This window comes from Oncorhynchus kisutch, linkage group LG16 (genome assembly GCF_002021735.2).
Source record: "Oncorhynchus kisutch isolate 150728-3 linkage group LG16, Okis_V2, whole genome shotgun sequence".
NCBI lineage: Eukaryota > Metazoa > Chordata > Actinopteri > Salmoniformes > Salmonidae > Oncorhynchus > Oncorhynchus kisutch.
In genome coordinates this window covers 15,866,368-15,883,201 of record NC_034189.2, presented here as the reverse complement: position 1 = coordinate 15,883,201, position 16,834 = coordinate 15,866,368, and the positions used below count along the sequence as shown (strand labels likewise).

The 16,834-nt window shown below is 43.0% G+C and overlaps 1 protein-coding gene across 1 annotated transcript; it reads left to right on the top strand.

Annotated features, from left to right (window-relative positions):
* Nucleotides 1–6,661: 6,661 nt before the first annotated feature.
* LOC109906385 (uncharacterized) lies at nucleotides 6,662–14,078 on the top strand. Its single transcript, XM_031793044.1, has 7 exons — nucleotides 6,662–7,447; nucleotides 7,980–8,101; nucleotides 8,934–10,412; nucleotides 10,530–10,766; nucleotides 10,839–11,063; nucleotides 11,241–11,307; nucleotides 11,403–14,078. The coding sequence occupies exons 1-7, from the start codon at nucleotides 7,276–7,278 to the stop codon at nucleotides 12,557–12,559; spliced, it is 3,459 nt and encodes a 1,152-aa protein (XP_031648904.1). The 5' UTR covers nucleotides 6,662–7,275; the 3' UTR covers nucleotides 12,560–14,078.
* The last annotated feature ends 2,756 nt before the right edge of the window (nucleotides 14,079–16,834 follow it).

Genomic DNA, 16,834 nt, shown 5'->3' with positions numbered 1-16,834 from the left:
TGTGGCTCTATTGCAGGAGTCCCCAACCCAGTTCTTGGAGAGCGACCCTCCTGTAGGTTTTCACTCCAACCCCAGGTGTAGCTAACCGGGTTACAACGAAATTTCTCATCAATCTACACACAATACCCCATAATGACAATTGAAAACAGGGTTTTAGATAAGATAAAATATAAAATAAACCTTCATTACATAAGTATTCAGACCCTTTGCTTTGAGACTCAGAATTGAGCTCAGGTGCATCCTGTTTCTACAACTTGCTTGGAGTACACCTCTGGTCAATTCAATTGATTAGACATTATTTGGAAAAGCACACACCTGTCTATATAAGGTCCCACAGTTGACAGTGCATGAAAAAACCAAGCCATGAGGTCAAAGATGTTAAGATGGTGCCGGAGAAGAAGGCTGACGTTTTACGTGTGCCTATCAAATGGTGTTTTTTCGTTCGTTCTTTGCGTTGTTTGTAACTTATTTTCTAACTTATTTTGTACATAATGTTGCTGCTACCGTCTCTTATGCCCGAAAATAACTGGACATCAGAACTGCAATTACTTACCCCGATCTGTCAGAATCCTGTTTTTTTCCTTTAACGAGTCCGACAAGCCCATGTGAATGACATACTGCTTTCCCGGGAACAGGCCCAGATCTCGTCATTTGCATGAAGAGAAGACCGAGAAAAAAGGGTCCGGAGGGCGGGCTGACTTCGGGGAATTTGTAGGCAATCGAATAAACCCCCACTGCCTTCCATTCTGCTAGCAAACGTACAATCTTTGGAAAATAAAATTAATGACCTACGTGGAAGATTAAACTACCAACGGGACATTCAAAACTTATTCTTCACGGAGTAGTGGCTGAACGACGACACTATCAACATACAGCTGGCTGGTTATACGCTGTATCGGCAAGATAGAACAGCGGCGTCTGGTAAGACAAGAGGGGCTGATTATGTATTTTTGTAAATAACAGCTGGTGCATGATATCTAAGGAAGTCTTGAGGTTTTGCTCACCTGAGGTAGAGTTTCTCATAATAAGCTGTAGACCACACTATCTAACTAGAGCGTTTTCATCTGTATTTTTTGTAGCTGTCTACATACCACCACAGACTGATGCTGGCACTAAGACCGCACTCAATGAGCTGTACTCCGCCATGAGCAAACCGGAAAACGCTCACACAGAGGAGGCGCTCCTAGTGGCAGGGGACTTTAATGCAGGGAAACTTAAATCAGTCTTACCAAATTTCTATCAGCATGTTAAATGTGCAACCAGAGGGAAAAAACTCTGGACCACCTTTACTCCACACACAGAGATGCATACAAAGCTCTCCCTCGCCCTCCATTTGGCAAATCTGACCATAATTCTATCCTCCTGATTCCTTTTTACAAGCAAAAATTAAAGCAGGAAGCACCAGTGACTTGATCAATAAAAAAGTGGTCGGATGAAGTAGATGCTAAGCTACAGGACTGTTTTGCTAGCACAGACTGGAATATGTTCCGGGATTCCTCCGATGGCATTGAGAATTACAACACATCAGTCATTGGCTTCATCAATAAGTGCATTGATGACTTCATCCCCACAGTGACTGTACATGCATACCCCACCCAGAAACCATGGATTACAGGCAACATCCGCACTGAGCTAAAGGCTAGAGCTGCCGCTTTCAAGGAGCGGGACTCTAACTCTGTAGCTTATAAGAAATCCCGCTATGCCCTCCGACGAATCATCAAACCGTCAATACAGGACTACGATCGAATCGTACTACACCGGCTCTGATGCTCGTCGGATGTGACAGGGCTTGCAAACCATTACAGACTACAAAAGGGAAACACCGCTGAGAGCTGCCCAGTGACACAAGTCTACCAGACCGAGCTAAACTACTTCTATGCTCCCTTCGAGGCAAATAACACTGAAACATGAATGAGAGCATCGGCTGTTCCGGAAGACTATGTGGAATATTTTTGGTCCCTTGTCTTCCCTGAAAACAGGTACTGACAGGGGTAGCAATATGAGTCTGTCAGATGTCGTCACGTTGATAGGGATGGTGATGGAGGTGGTGATGGAGGCTTTGGTGGTCCACACAAATGAAGAAGCAGGTGTCCCTTCCAGTGATGTGGAGTTTGATTGGATTGATGACATTACAGCTGTAGAATATTTAATAAACTGTAATTTTCACATGAAGTGCAGTTTTTCCATAAAATCCCAAGTTATCAGTTCAAAGTTCATCACTTGACATATCATTCATATAGGGGGAAGGATCCTATAAATCAAGACTGAATAAATAAATACTGTGCCTTTGAAGATGTCCCTGGTCATTAATCTACAACACAGGCTGGATGTCTAAACAAAGTCAATTCTGAATATCAATAGATATTTAGATTCATTCTACTAAATTACAACATTCTAGAACTGAGTTATCGAAGTCTGGTATCCGGAGTAATCTGGTTAATGATTATAGAATTTAGTAATTGTCTTTTTCATTGTAGAATGTTGACAGCTGTATAGAACACATCGTATCGCTGAGATGCTCAAACCTAACTAATAGCTACACTCACCGACACAGGAGAAACTTTATCCCTCATGCTGGCCCTGAGAAAACGGGTAAGTTGCCCCTCACTATAGCTCCTCTTCTCCACATGGCCAGACTTAGTGGTCTTCTCTCCTTTTAATGACAGGTAAAGTAGGTTGTATTAGACATTCAACAGACATTTGCCATTAAATCTCTTGTTCGCAATAACTTTTGAATTGATTGTCATAGAAACATCAAAACATGTGGTAATTATTCTCAAAACATCTGGGAAAGACACTCAAAGAAGAGACTGATACTTTAATTGGAGAAACAGGAAGGATTGGCATCAAGAAGAATACAACAGACTGCAGAGAATATTTAAAACATTTCATGATTAATCCTATCATCGTGGCTTCACCCTATAATTATGTAGAACGACCTTGTCTCCTTAAAATTGTCAACCTAAGTTAGTTTTAGTTCTCTAAAGCATTTATCAACAGTATCTACTGGATATTAATTGCTTAAACAGTAGCCTGCATTAAATCTGCATTAGGCTATACACTCACACAGCTAATTATCAAAGCTTTGTGAAATAATAAAAGCACACCAGTGGGACTTTTGACAATGTGCATCACAGTCCACAACATTAGTTTAGATTTACAGCTGAGGGATGGGGCTGGGGAAATGGCACCCCTTTCCAATTAATGAATGTTGAATGCCAACATCTTATAATCCACCGACAGGGCAGTTTCTCAAACATTTAAAACATGTATTTTTCTATATTTTCAATAAACCACTAACTCAAGTTGAACTGGAAGCGGTGGCTGACTGGAAGAGGTGGCTGCAGCTATGATCCATGTTGTGTCTAAAACCATTTCCAGAATCCCAGTGAAGGGTCCTGGCTGACCCACCCTTAAATTTTCCTGGTAGCCTAATGCAGAATAAGAACAATGCATCTCCCACTAGTGGCCAAGACATGAAAAGCAGAAGAGTCCCATGAGTTCGCCGGTGGGATTTAGACATATTTAGAGGAAACGGGCGGCCGAACGGAGAAGGGCCGGACAAGACGGGGCTGTACTGAAGCGGGTCGAGAGCTTCAAGTTTCTCAGTGCCCACATCTCTAAGGACCTGTCATGGTCCAAACACACCAACACAGTCGAGAAAAGGGCACGACAATGCCTCTTCCCTGTAAGGAGGCTGAAAAAACTTGGCATGGGCCCACAGATCCTCAAAAAGTTCAATAGCAGCACCATTGAGAGCATCTGGACTGGCTGCAGCACCGCTTGGTATGGCAACTGCTCGACATTCGACTGCAAGGCGCTAGAGAACTCCCTGCCATCCAGGACCTCTATACCAGGTGGTGTCAGAAGGCCCAAAAAATTGCCAAGGACTCCCTAGTCATAGACTGTTCTCTCTGCTACTGCATGGCAAGCAGTACCAGTCAGGATGCTCTCGATTGTGCAGCTGTATAACTTTTTGAAGATCTGAGGACCCATGACAAATCTTTTCAGTCTCTTGAAGGGGAATATGCGTTGTCGTGCCCTCTTCACGACTGTCTTGGTGTATTTGGACCATGACAGTTTGTTGTTGATGTGGACACCAAGGACTTGAGGCTCTCAACCTGATCCACTACAGCCCCAGTCGATGAGAATGGGAGCGTGCTCGGTCCTCCTTTCTCTGTAGTCCACAATCATCTCCTTTGTCTTGATCATGTTTACAAAGGATGTGACAATTATAGTTGGATTTTGATTTGATGATCAAATGAAATTGTATCCGTATGCCTATCCATATGTAACATATTTTTTTGTGAAAGATGTCGAGACTAGCTATTAGTGGAACTAGATGTTTGTGCTGGTTAACCACTGACCTGAACTATAGACTGAAAGGAACATGAGACACATTTCCAGTTCAATAGTGTTAATCAGTCATACGTTGCATTACGTCTGTTGGCAGGGGTTACAAAGATACAGCAGTGGCAATTATCACAAAGAAATACATAAGGGAGAATAACAAGATCTCATGGCAAACATAGCAGTTAACAGTTGCAATGTTATCATGCACTAAAATGTAAAAAAAAAAAAAAAAAAGCCTAACGTATACACAACAGTATATGGTCATAAATTTTGTTCATGGTTCTCACATCAGCCCATCAGAGTGAGTGGAGTATGGAGCCAGTTAGCTTCCAAAAGGTTGAACGTACGTATCGTTAGGATCGTAAGAATCCATACATCATTTGTTAGGATCGTAAGAAAAGCCATGCGTGAAACATGAAACGTAAATGTGAAATTTCATCTGTGAACATACAAACACCATGTTATGATTACGGACTAACATTTTAGGCTTGAACTCATTTGTGTTGCAATTCTGACATACAATACCTTTCAGAGTTATGGCAGTTTCATCTCACCGACAAACAAAAAAGAAACACCAAGCTGCCTGTGAGGAGAGCTACGTGAACACTATAACACAGTATAAAAAAACGGAAGTCAGGGAATCCGGAAAGAGGTATGCTGCACATTTTCAAGTTAAAGTCTTCATTCTCTATAACTCCTCAGTTGAGTTTACTTCACATTTAGGTAGCTAATGTCATGGATTTGTTTGCCAGCCCAGGTCTAGATAGCACGAGCTGTATTATGCCTGTATTAAGTTTCAGTTGGCTAGGTGTATCTCTGGGTAAGGTGGACATCCCCATGAAACACAAAAAATAATAGATGTTTGGTGAATCTATGAACTATGTATGACCACTGGAATCTTTGCCACTCAAAATAGATTTTTATAGAATATTTAGAAATGTATTTCATCACTCAAAATCATACCAAGGCATATTCTGTAGGAGGGGTTCATAATTTGACATGATTTATATGAAACATATGGACTTTGAAATGAACAAGGGAGAGGTTAAAACGTAGGCTAAGTCTGGCAAAGCGTATTCCCACACGTTACAATAACTCTGTTCAAGTGGTCTTAGGAAGTCTCCATATAGACTATTCCCTCCATGGCCACACAGCTGCCCAGTTGAAGAGCTTGTGATCTCCATGCATCACCACAGCACCACGCGCCTTTGGAAAAGCACCCCTCAGCCTCAGAAGATGAACTTCTAGAGGCATAAAGCCATAGAGTCATTATACCCTAATGTAGGACTATTTGCCTACTAGCCAAATAAAATCCAGAGCATGTATGATACGTGCAACTCATTATTCCAACATATTTGAACATTTAATTCATCCTTCATTCAGTTCAGTCAGTCAGTATATCATCCCTTCTGTCATGTGTCTGAGTTGCAATAGGAGAATAGAACAGTGTTATCTGTTTATTGAAATCTTAGTCTTATTTGTTTATTGAAATCCATGTGTGTACTCAAAATTCTCAAAATTCTCCGACGTTCTTTAGTCTATCACTAAAAATGTAATGTTTATTTTAGGCCTGTCCAGTTAAAGAAACTAGGCCTTCAACTTGTAGAAATGACACTTTAGGATATCATTTTGTGTACTGGTGTGTTGCAGAATACTTTTAGAATTCTATTTGTGTTTAAAAACTGTATTTATTATAGACCTTCCCTTGAAAAGAGACACAAGCTTACAGGCCTCTAAATATAGTCTCTAAATACATTTTCGACAAAATAGTTGAAGAAGCACATACAATGGCTGATATGGAAAACAGATCTGGCAATAATTAGAATAGGCTATAAATAGTCTTGACCATTTGGGACCCCTTGACAATTTAGCTCAGGGGAGGTTATAGCCAAGACTTAATCAATATTTTGTTTTGTCTCATTTGTTCTGCTTCGTGGGGTTGTGCAACGCACATGACTATAACAAGCCTACATACAGAGTGGAATTCACAAATAGAATAGAAATGATTCATTAGGTTACATAATCACCACATTAACCCCACGCTGCTATAAACATAAATTATGCAATTATATGGCCATTAGATAACACACCGAATGGCATATTTATATAGTGGAATAAGCCTAAATCATATTTACTTTCTATTTTGCAGCTCAAGCGGTTATTCTATCCAATGTTCTTCTGTCTTTATAGCATCATTCTCACATAAGTAATTTGCTGAAGGCCCAAGCTAATACTACGCCAACTACTGGTATAACGTCGATATCGAATGCCGTTGTAAAACGAGCTCTAGACTTTTCTTTTGGAAATGAAACCTAAAGTTGGAAAGCAACTAACGTAGCCTAGAGTTGCTTGAGTGGCTAGCTAACTTCGACTAGCTACTTTCGGTTCATGTCCTTTGCAGATGCCACATTCCTGACTATAAAAAAGATCTATAACCGAGTAAAGGGAGATGTAAAGTAAGATATGAACGTGTAAATGTTAATTCATAGTCGTAACATATGGTTTGTACGTTTACTGATCTACTTTAAGCGTTACGTTTCATGTTTCAACCATGGCGACCTAACAATTTACTTATGGACAATCAACTTACACCGGCTGAAAATACGCCTACTTGGACGCCCGGGACATATTCATCGATTCCTCTCAAAAGTGCCGCACGTCCACAGAAATTGATTTGGGATGGTCTGGACGGACTTAATCTGAACCAATAATAGACGTATATATTTCCGGCCAACTCAAGGTCAGGGCGGACAATATCTAAAGTGAATCAAGTGATTCAAGTGATTTAAAAAATAATAATAATAGGAATCGGTGTGTGCATGGGGATATGTTGGCAGCAGTGTAGTCTATATTCTCCTCGATCGACTAACTTGCTATTTCTATTAGGGTCAACGACAAATAATAGCCAGGCTACTTTATAATATGGACGTTTTCAAATACCCTGTTTTCTTCGAGTGCCAGACTCTGGACCCACCACAGAAACATATGATAAAAAGGTACTTTGGAATTAAACGTAAATCCGGTGGCGGAGATTGTGGACCAGTGGAATCAGTTGGTGACAAAGTCTACAAGATCGCATTCATTGACCAGACAGGTATGAAAATGTTTAGGCTAAGTGATTGAATATGGAGTGTTTTTCGACCATGTAACCTAGTCTTGCCAAAGTCGTTTCATAACTGAACGTTTGTTTTTCAATATCAACATCCGCCTATGCAGACAGGCAAAAATGTATTACTTTGGCTTTTCATTATATCGATTCATTCTACAGTACTTTATCAATCTAAAAAAGAAGACACATGTTGTTGTAATAACGTTTAAGATGAATTATTAACTTTAAAGATGTACCTACAGTATACTACTTTAGAGATTATAGCACAACTCCTCTAGCCTATGTAGCCTTTAACTCTTCAAATCCTGGACTAAATGCTAAATGCTTACTTGAATTTATTTACTTATTTAACCTTTATTTAACTAGGCAAGTCAGTTAAGAACAAATTCTTATTTACAATGACGGCCTACACTACACTTACTAAATAGTAAAACGTGTTGTTATTATCATTGTTGGTATTGTTATTACTAGTACTACATGACAACAACAACTCATTATGAGTCTGTAACTCTTCCAGTCCAGGAGAGGGTACTTCAGAAACCTAATCATGTGTTGGAGATGCCTGGAGGACCTCTCTTCCTCACTCTGAGAGACAGCCTGGAGCCGCCACCCACAACAACCTCCCCAGTCAGCAGTCAGGTGAGGTCAGACTATATAGACACACCTATACAGTGAGTCACATATCACCATGACCACAATGCACTTTTGTTGTATTTGCACTGTTATACCACACTTGGACGTTTGCCAGTTTGTGAGGTATAAATGTGTGGTTTTGTAATATTGCGGGAAGAGTCATTTTAACTAAATGAAACCATGTTAAAGTAAACTGAAAAATACCAACCTAGTCGCTTTAATGTAGAATCATCAGATTTCCCACAATCAGCTGGACAGATTACCTTTTAATAATAAATCCATAAACCTACTTAAGTAGAAAAGTAATAAAGTATTGTATTCATTATCACAGTGTAATTACCCTGCAAATACTTACTTGTAAGGCAATAAAGATAATCAAAGACAATAACCACCCGAGCCACTGCCTGTTCACCCCGCTATCATCCAGAAGGCGAGGTCAGTACAGGTGCATCAAAGCAGGGGCAGAAAGACTGAAGAACAGCTTCTATCTCAAGGCCATCAGACTGCTAAACAGCCACCACTAACTCAGAGAGGCTGCTGCCTACATGGAGACCCAATCACTGGCCACTTTAACAAATGGATCACTAGTCAATTTAAACAATGCCTCTTTAATAATGTTGACATATCTTACATTACTCATCATATGTGTATATACTGTATTTTATACCATCTATTGCACCTTACCTATGCTGCTCAGCCATCGCTCATATATTTATGTCCATATTCTCACTCTCGGAACAAGAAGCACAAGCATTTCACTACACTCGCATTAACATCTGCAAACCATGTGTATGTGACCAATACAATTTGATTTGATTTGATTGTTTTCCAAATCTAGAGTCACCACTCCCTTCCGGTCGAGACATCTCCACCTGGTGGTCAAGAACATGTACTCCATCGTCTGAGCACAGGGAAGCAGGAGAAGATCAGCACCACCTGTCATCTGGGACAGGTCCAGCTCCTTCTTCTAGGTGAAGTGATAGAGAAGGATCTAGGGGAGGTTGTTCCAGGGGTGAGGGTGACACGCCTTGACTCAGCTCAGCTGGTCCTGCACGGCTACGCAAATGAAGTCCAGGCAGCCAGACAGTTAGTTACAGATAAAATCTCTCTGGTGCTGGAGCGGGTGGTGCCTGAGGTGTCCCCCCACCTCCTGTCCTTCCTGAGGGAGGAGTATGGGAGGCCTGGGAACCTGAGCAGTCTGCTGGGGTTGGGACTCCATGTGGAGGTAGAGTTGGGGGACACAGAACTCCGTCTGTTCTCCCTGTCCTCTGGGAAACTGGACCAGGCTGAGAAGGATCTGCTGGGAGAGTTTGGGGAGGAGAAGATCGATTTGCCCAACTGTGGCATCCTGGCTGAACTGAAATCTAAATTTGAGACGAAGGTGAAGGAGATGAACCAGAGCAGATGCAGGGTGGTGGCCAGATATGGTCCTGGGTGTAGAGTGCAGCTGCTGGGCCACACGAAGGAGGTTCAGGAGCTGAGGGAGGAGATTGGGGTCTTTCTGATACGCAGGTCCAGTGTAAGAGTCGTGAGACACCATCAACAGAATCAGGATGGCGTAGTCAGCGAAGCAGGAACCGGATTAATACGGGAGGAGATGGTCGCAGCCACCAGCTATCGCCTCCGTCTGGGACTGCAGGTAGTGGTGTGTCAAGGTGACATCACCAAGGAACAGGCAGACGCACTGGTGAATGCAGCCAATGAGGACCTTGATCATGCTGGGGGCGTGGCTGCAGCTCTGAGCCGGGCGGGGGGGCCTGAGGTACAGCGGGCCAGCAGGGATCTGGTTAGGCAGATAGGGAGAGTGCCCACAGGTACAGTGGTAGAGACTACAGGAGGGAATCTGCCTTGTAAGATGCTGCTGCATGCAGTGGGACCAGTAGGGGGCAGCGTAGGTGGGAATGAGCGCCCTCTGCTGGAGAAGACAGTAAAGACAGTCCTGGATCTGGCAGAGACCATGGAACTCCAGACCCTGGCCATGCCCTGCATCAGCTCGGGGATATTCGGTGTTCCTCTGAAGGTGTGTTCTGAGGCCATAGTCTCTGCAGTGAGGGACTTTGGGAGGAAACAGCACATCCTTACCAAAGTCACTCTGATTGATGTGAGTGGAGAGGCAGTGAGAGCCATGCAGGAGGCCTGTGATAGGCTGTTACAGGGGAAGAGGGAGTTTCCTGGATGGGAGGTAGAGTCCAGCACCACCACTACCACTACACATGCTCCTCAGAGAGACACCACTGCTGCCTCCACCAGGGGACCAGTGGCTCCAGAGGTCTGTGTCCAGGTGGAGATCATCCAGGGAACCATAGAGAAACAGGAGGTGAGAGAGAGACACACTGACATGGCCACAGCCTTGATTCAACAACATTCTGTGAATTAGGTTGACTTCATACTGACTCAATGTTCTCTCTTTTTTTACATCTCTTTTTCGCTGAAGGTGGATGCCCTGGTGTCCCCCATGGTTGGTAGTGACCCTCTCTCCTCCCGAGTGGGTAATGTCTTGTCGGAGGCAGCTGGACCGGCGCTGATGACAGCATTTCTAAGGGAATCAGGGGGACGGACTGCACCTGGTGAGAACGTTCTGGTGGAGGGACTGTCTGGTCTCAGCTCTGGCCGTGTCTTCTTCCTCAGATGTGCACACTGGGACAACAACCCCCAAGGACCAGCAGTACAGGTGTGTCCCTTTATGTGTGTGTGTTGTGATCATTGATCCTCCATTAACCCTTGACCTCTGGTCCTCTCTCAGGCTCTGAGGCAGGGTGTGAGGAAAATTCTGACCTCTTGTGAGAACCGGGGTTTCCGTTCCGTTGCCTTCCCTTTAGTTGGAACTGGTGTGGTTCTCCAGTTCCCTCACAACGTGGTAACACAGGTTCTGCTAGAAGAGATCCGTAGGTATGAACAGAACCGAGCGAGCAGAACCCCCTTCCTTGTCCGCATCATTGTCCATCCCAATGACAGAGATTCTACCAAGGTGAGCAGAGACCTTTGAAAAAAGGCTCACTCAATGCATTGGGGGAAAAATCCTTTAACTTTCACTATTTCAGCCAAGCCATTCAATAATACTGTCATACATCCATAACTATAGATTTTTTCAATAATAACAGTTGCAGTCCTTCATTGCAGTTGTATTATTTGTTCTAATCTACAGGCTTTTCAGACTGCCCAGAATGCTTTGCATCTCAGAGGGTTCGTATTAGGCACTCGACCAGAGCAAGGTGAGTTACAACACTTCACCCCCACCTTTAAATCAAATACATTATTACGATATGATTGATCCATTTCAAGTTATAATTCTGAACCCTCCCTATAGACATCAGGATTGTGCTGCTGGGGAAAACCGGAGGAGGTAAAAGCAGTGCTGGAAACACCATCTTCGGACAAGATGATGTGTTCCTCTCAGACAGTTCCTCCACCTCCTCAACACAGAAATGTAAAGCTCATACCAAGAACATCAAAGGGAGAAACATCACCCTGATTGACACACCAGGATTCTTTGACACTGACATCCCTGAAGAGGAGCTGAAACCTAAAATAGTTAAATGTATAACAGAATGTGCTCCAGGACCGCATGCCTTTCTCATTGTACTGAAAGTGGAACGGTACACAGTCCACGAGAACGAAGCCATAGCGAAAATCAAGACATATTTTTCACCAGAGGCCTTCAAATATGCTACAGTCCTCTTCACTCATGGTGACCAGCTCAATGGTTTGACTGTTGAGAAATTTGTCCAACAGAATGCTGATCTGAACAAGCTTGTGGAGAAATGTGGAGGCCGCTATCACGTCATCGACAACAAATACTGGAACACCAATCAGCAGGGTCGGTACAGCAACCAGTACCAAGTAGCAGAGTTACTCAACACTATAGAGAAGATGGTGAGAGATAACGGAGGAGGGTTCTACACCAACGAGATGCTCCAAGAGGCAGAGAGTTTAATACAAGCAGAGATAGAGGGTCTTAGGAAGGAGTTAAAAGGCCAGATGTCAGAGGAAGAGATGAGAAAACAAGCCAAGAAAAGAGCGAGGAAGAAACTCCTGATCAAATGGTCAGGGATAGCAACAGGTGCAGTGATAGGAGCTCTATTTGGCGTAATACTGGCGATAATGATTCCACTCTCATTCGCTACACAACCATTGATCAATTTAGTCAAAAGTCAGATAGCAGCTTCAATGACAATAGGGCCAGCAGCTGCGGCGGAGCTAGCAGGACCAGTACTTACACTAGAGTCAGGGGTGGGAGTGGGTTCAGGGATAGGTGCAGGGGTAGGCATAGCTGCAGGAGTTGTCGTTGGGATGGCAGCAGCAGCAGGAGGAGTAAGAGGAGGGATAGTAGGAGCTACTGCAGCAGAGGAGGCAGAGACAGTACAGGAGGCAGCAGAGGAAGCAGCCAATGCTGTCTTCGAGGATGCTAAGGGTCTTTATCACAAAGCAGAAAACATTTTCACACGTTTCAGTAAATCTAAATAGATGATATATACCTGAAACCATTGATTGATAGCAACATGTGTTTCAACATCTGACTAATAACTATGTAGACACCAGTCAGTTCTATACCACTGTAGAATAGCTGCTTGTCCAAAATAGCTGCTTGTCAAAATGTTTATAAAAATATATATTTAGCATATATTTTTCATTTTTATAGTTTTGTAAAAATCAAGGGATATATATTGCAAATAGTAATGTGGCCGTCCTGAAAATGTTTCAGCTGGTTATTGACATTCAAAAGGCTGATTTTATAGTTCGAGGAATATAATTGAATTTAATATTATGTTTTTTCCATATCGGATCGTGTTCGCATATGAAGTGGCTATATGTTGGACTGTCTTAGAAATCAAAACGTATATGGGCTGCATGATGCGACTATAGGCAATTGATGATTTTAGAAAGTCGCAAAAAAACTTGGCGCTTTGTTCCTTGCCTGATCACATTTTCTCCCATCAAACTAATCTCAGTTTAATCTGTCTTTACCCAAATGTAAAATGACTTTAGATTTAGAATAGCCCTTTATCAATTAGGCAGGAACAGGGGCAGGGGGAAAATAAATGTAATCTGTATGCACTCGAATAGCGAATGGGGACCACTTCCTGCTATTCCGGTTATTTCACACCACACAACAACCACTGTTTGAGGTGCATGCAGCCTCTTGCTGCACGACAGGTGATATTCTGCCCAAACTCTGAATACTATGGGCTCTCCAACCCTGTTCCTGCAGCTACCCAGTGGGCTCTCCAACCCTTTTCCTGCAGCTACCCGGTGCTTAATTTGGGGAACCAAGTTAAATCTGTTAAGAACATTGATAGTAACATGTTTTAACAACGAAATATATTTAATTAGACTGTTTACAGCCCCTCTCTGTGCGTGCTCAAGAACGGAATGATGGGGAGAGGGGAAGAGACGGAAACGCGTGGTGGTGAGATATTCTGTAGCTAATCGTAATGCGTAAGCCTATTAATTATGAAGAAAGGAAAAAAACGATTACAAGGATATTCAAAATCCTGTACACATTCCCTTTAATTGTTGGCTAACTCTGAATTCGTATAGGATAGACCAGTTATGTACATCAGTTTTAAAATGCTATTCTGCCCATGCATAATATGTGGTAGGCTATGTATAACAGCACAATCATTATTTTAATTCACGTTTTTTTTCAGGCTTGGGCTCAGATATAGGCTTACATGTATGCATAAGCTCTAATAGCATAAGGTTGTTGTTTAATTCGTCATCACCTTAGATAGCGCTGTCCATTTCATTGTGTTAGGCTTTGAAACAACATCCATGTTTTCCATTCAGTTTCAACCTGTCATTGAACTTCTTTCTTCAAAGTGATCAATCACAGTGAGATGAGTTTTAAAAGCTGTGGGATTCTGTGTTTTACATTATAGTCATTACCATATATTTGATTAAATATTATCTGATGTTGGCTGTGTGGGGTATCTGCATTTGTGCACTTGAGCATCATTATGAGATTAAACAACTGCTTGCTACATCCACTTGCCTGTTTGTGTGTGTGACAAGAACTGAGTAACATGGTGTGACCTGCATGTTGCAAAACTGTAGATAACAGGCCAGCAGATGCTTTGTCCTTGTGTTTGTATGTGACAATATTGAGCACATGGTGTTTTTTTTAATTTTTTTATTTTTAATTTAACCTTTATTTAACCAGGTAGGCAAGTTGAGAACAAGTTCTCATTTACAATTGCGACCCGGCCAAGATAAAGCAAAGCAGTTCGACAGATACAACGACACAGAGTTACACATGGAGTAAAAACAAACATACAGTCAATAATGCAGTATAAACAAGTCTATATACAATGTGAGCAAATGAGGTGAGAAGGGAGGTAAAGGCAAAAAAAGGCCATGATGGCAAAGTAAATACAATATAGCAAGTAAAATACTGGAATGGTAGTTTTGCAATGGAAGAATGTGCAAAGTAGAAATAAAAATAATGGGGCGCAAAGGAGCAAAATAAATTAATTAATTAAAATGAAATACAGTTGGGAAAGAGGTAGTTGTTTGGGCTAAATTATAGGTGCAGTAATCTGTGAGCTGCTCTGACAGTTGGTGCTTAAAGCTAGTGAGGGAGATAAGTGTTTCCAGTTTCAGAGATTTTTGTAGTTCGTTCCAGTCATTGGCAGCAGAGAACTGGAAGGAGAGGCGGCCAAAGAAAGAATTGGTTTTGGGGGTGACTAGAGAGATATACCTGCTGGAGCGTGTGCTACAGGTGGGAGATGCTATGGTGACCAGCGAGCTGAGATAAGGGGGGACTTTACCTAGCAGGGTCTTGTAGATGACATGGAGCCAGTGGGTTTGGCGACGAGTATGAAGCGAGGGCCAGCCAACGAGAGCGTACAGGTCGCAATGGTGGGTAGTATATGGGACTTTGGTGATAAAACGGATTGCACTGTGATAGACTGCATCCAATTTGTTGAGTAGGGTATTGGAGGCTATTTTGTAAATGACATCGCCAAAGTCGAGGATTGGTAGGATGGTCAGTTTTACAAGGGTATGTTTGGCAGCATGAGTGAAGGATGCTTTGTTGCGAAATAGGAAGCCAATTCTAGATTTAACTTTGGATTGGAGATGTTTGATATGGGTCTGGAAGGAGAGTTTGCAGTCTAACCAGACACCTAAGTATTTGTAGTTGTCCACGTATTCTAAGTCAGAGCCGTCCAGAGTAGTGATGTTGGACAGGCGGGTAGGTGCAGGTAGAGATCGGTTGAAGAGCATGCATTTAGTTTTACTTGTATTTAAGAGCAATTGGAGGCCACGGAAGGAGAGTTGTATGGCATTGAAGCTTGCCTGGAGGGTGGTTAACACAGTGTCCAAAGAAGGGCCGGAAGTATACAAAATGGTGTCGTCTGCGTAGAGGTGGATCAGGGACTCACCAGCAGCAAGAGCGACCTCATTGATGTATACAGAGAAGAGAGTCGGTCCAAGAATTGAACCCTGTGGCACCCCCATAGAGACTGCCAGAGGTCCAGACAGCAGACCCTCCGATTTGACACACTGAACTCTATCAGAGAAGTAGTTGGTGAACCAGGCGAGGCAATCATTTGAGAAACCAAGGCTGTCGAGTCTGCCGATGAGGATATGGTGATTGACAGAGTCGAAAGCCTTAGCCAGATCAATGAATACGGCTGCACAGTAATGTTTCTTATCGATGGCGGTTAAGATATCGTTTAGGACCTTGAGCGTGGCTGAGGTGCACCCATGACCAGCTCTGAAATCAGATTGCATAGCAGAGAAGGTATGGTGAGATTCGAAATGGTCGGTAATCTGTTTGTTGACTTGGCTTTCGAAGACCTTAGAAAGGCACGGTAGGATAGATATAGGTCTGTAGCAGTTTGGGTCAAGAGTGTCCCCCCCTTTGAAGAGGGGGATGACCGCAGCTGCTTTCCAATCTTTGGGAATCTCAGACGACACGAAAGAGAGGTTGAACAGGCTAGTAATAGGGGTGGCAACAATTTCGGCAGATAATTTTAGAAAGAAAGGGTCCAGATTGTCTAGCCAGGCTGATTTGTAGGGGTCCAGATTTTGCAGCTCTTTCAGAACATCAGCTGAATGGATTTGGGAGAAGGAGAAATGGGGAAGGCTTGGGCGAGTTGCTGTTGGGGGTGCAGTGCTGTTGTCCGGGGTAGGAGTAGCCAGGTGGAAAGCATGGCCAGCCGTAGAAAAATGCTTATTGAAATTCTCAATTATGGTGGGTTTATCAGTGGTGACAGTGTTTCCTATCTTCAGTGCAGTGGACAGCTGGGAGGAGGTGTTCTTATTCTCCATGGACTTTACAGTGTCCCAGAACTTTTTTGAGTTAGTGTTGCAGGAAGCATATTTCTGCTTGAAAAAGCTAGCCTTGGCTTTTCTAACTGCCTGTGTATAATGGTTTCTAGCTTCCCTGAACAGCTGCATATCACGGGGGCTGTTCGATGCTAATGCAGAACGCCATAGGATGTTTTTGTGTTGGTTAAGGGCAGTCAGGTCTGGGGAGAACCAAGGGCTATATCTGTTCCTGGTTCTAAATTTCTTGAATGGGGCATGTTTATTTAAGATGGTTAGGAAGGCATTTTTTCAAAATATCCAGGCATCCTCTACTGACGGGATGAGATCAATATCCTTCCAGGATACCCCGGCCAGGTCGATTAGAAAGGCCTGCTCGCAGAAGTGTTTCAGGGAGCGTTTTACAGTGATGAGTGGAGGTCGTTTGACCGCTGACCCATTACGGATGCAGGCAATGAGGCAGTGATC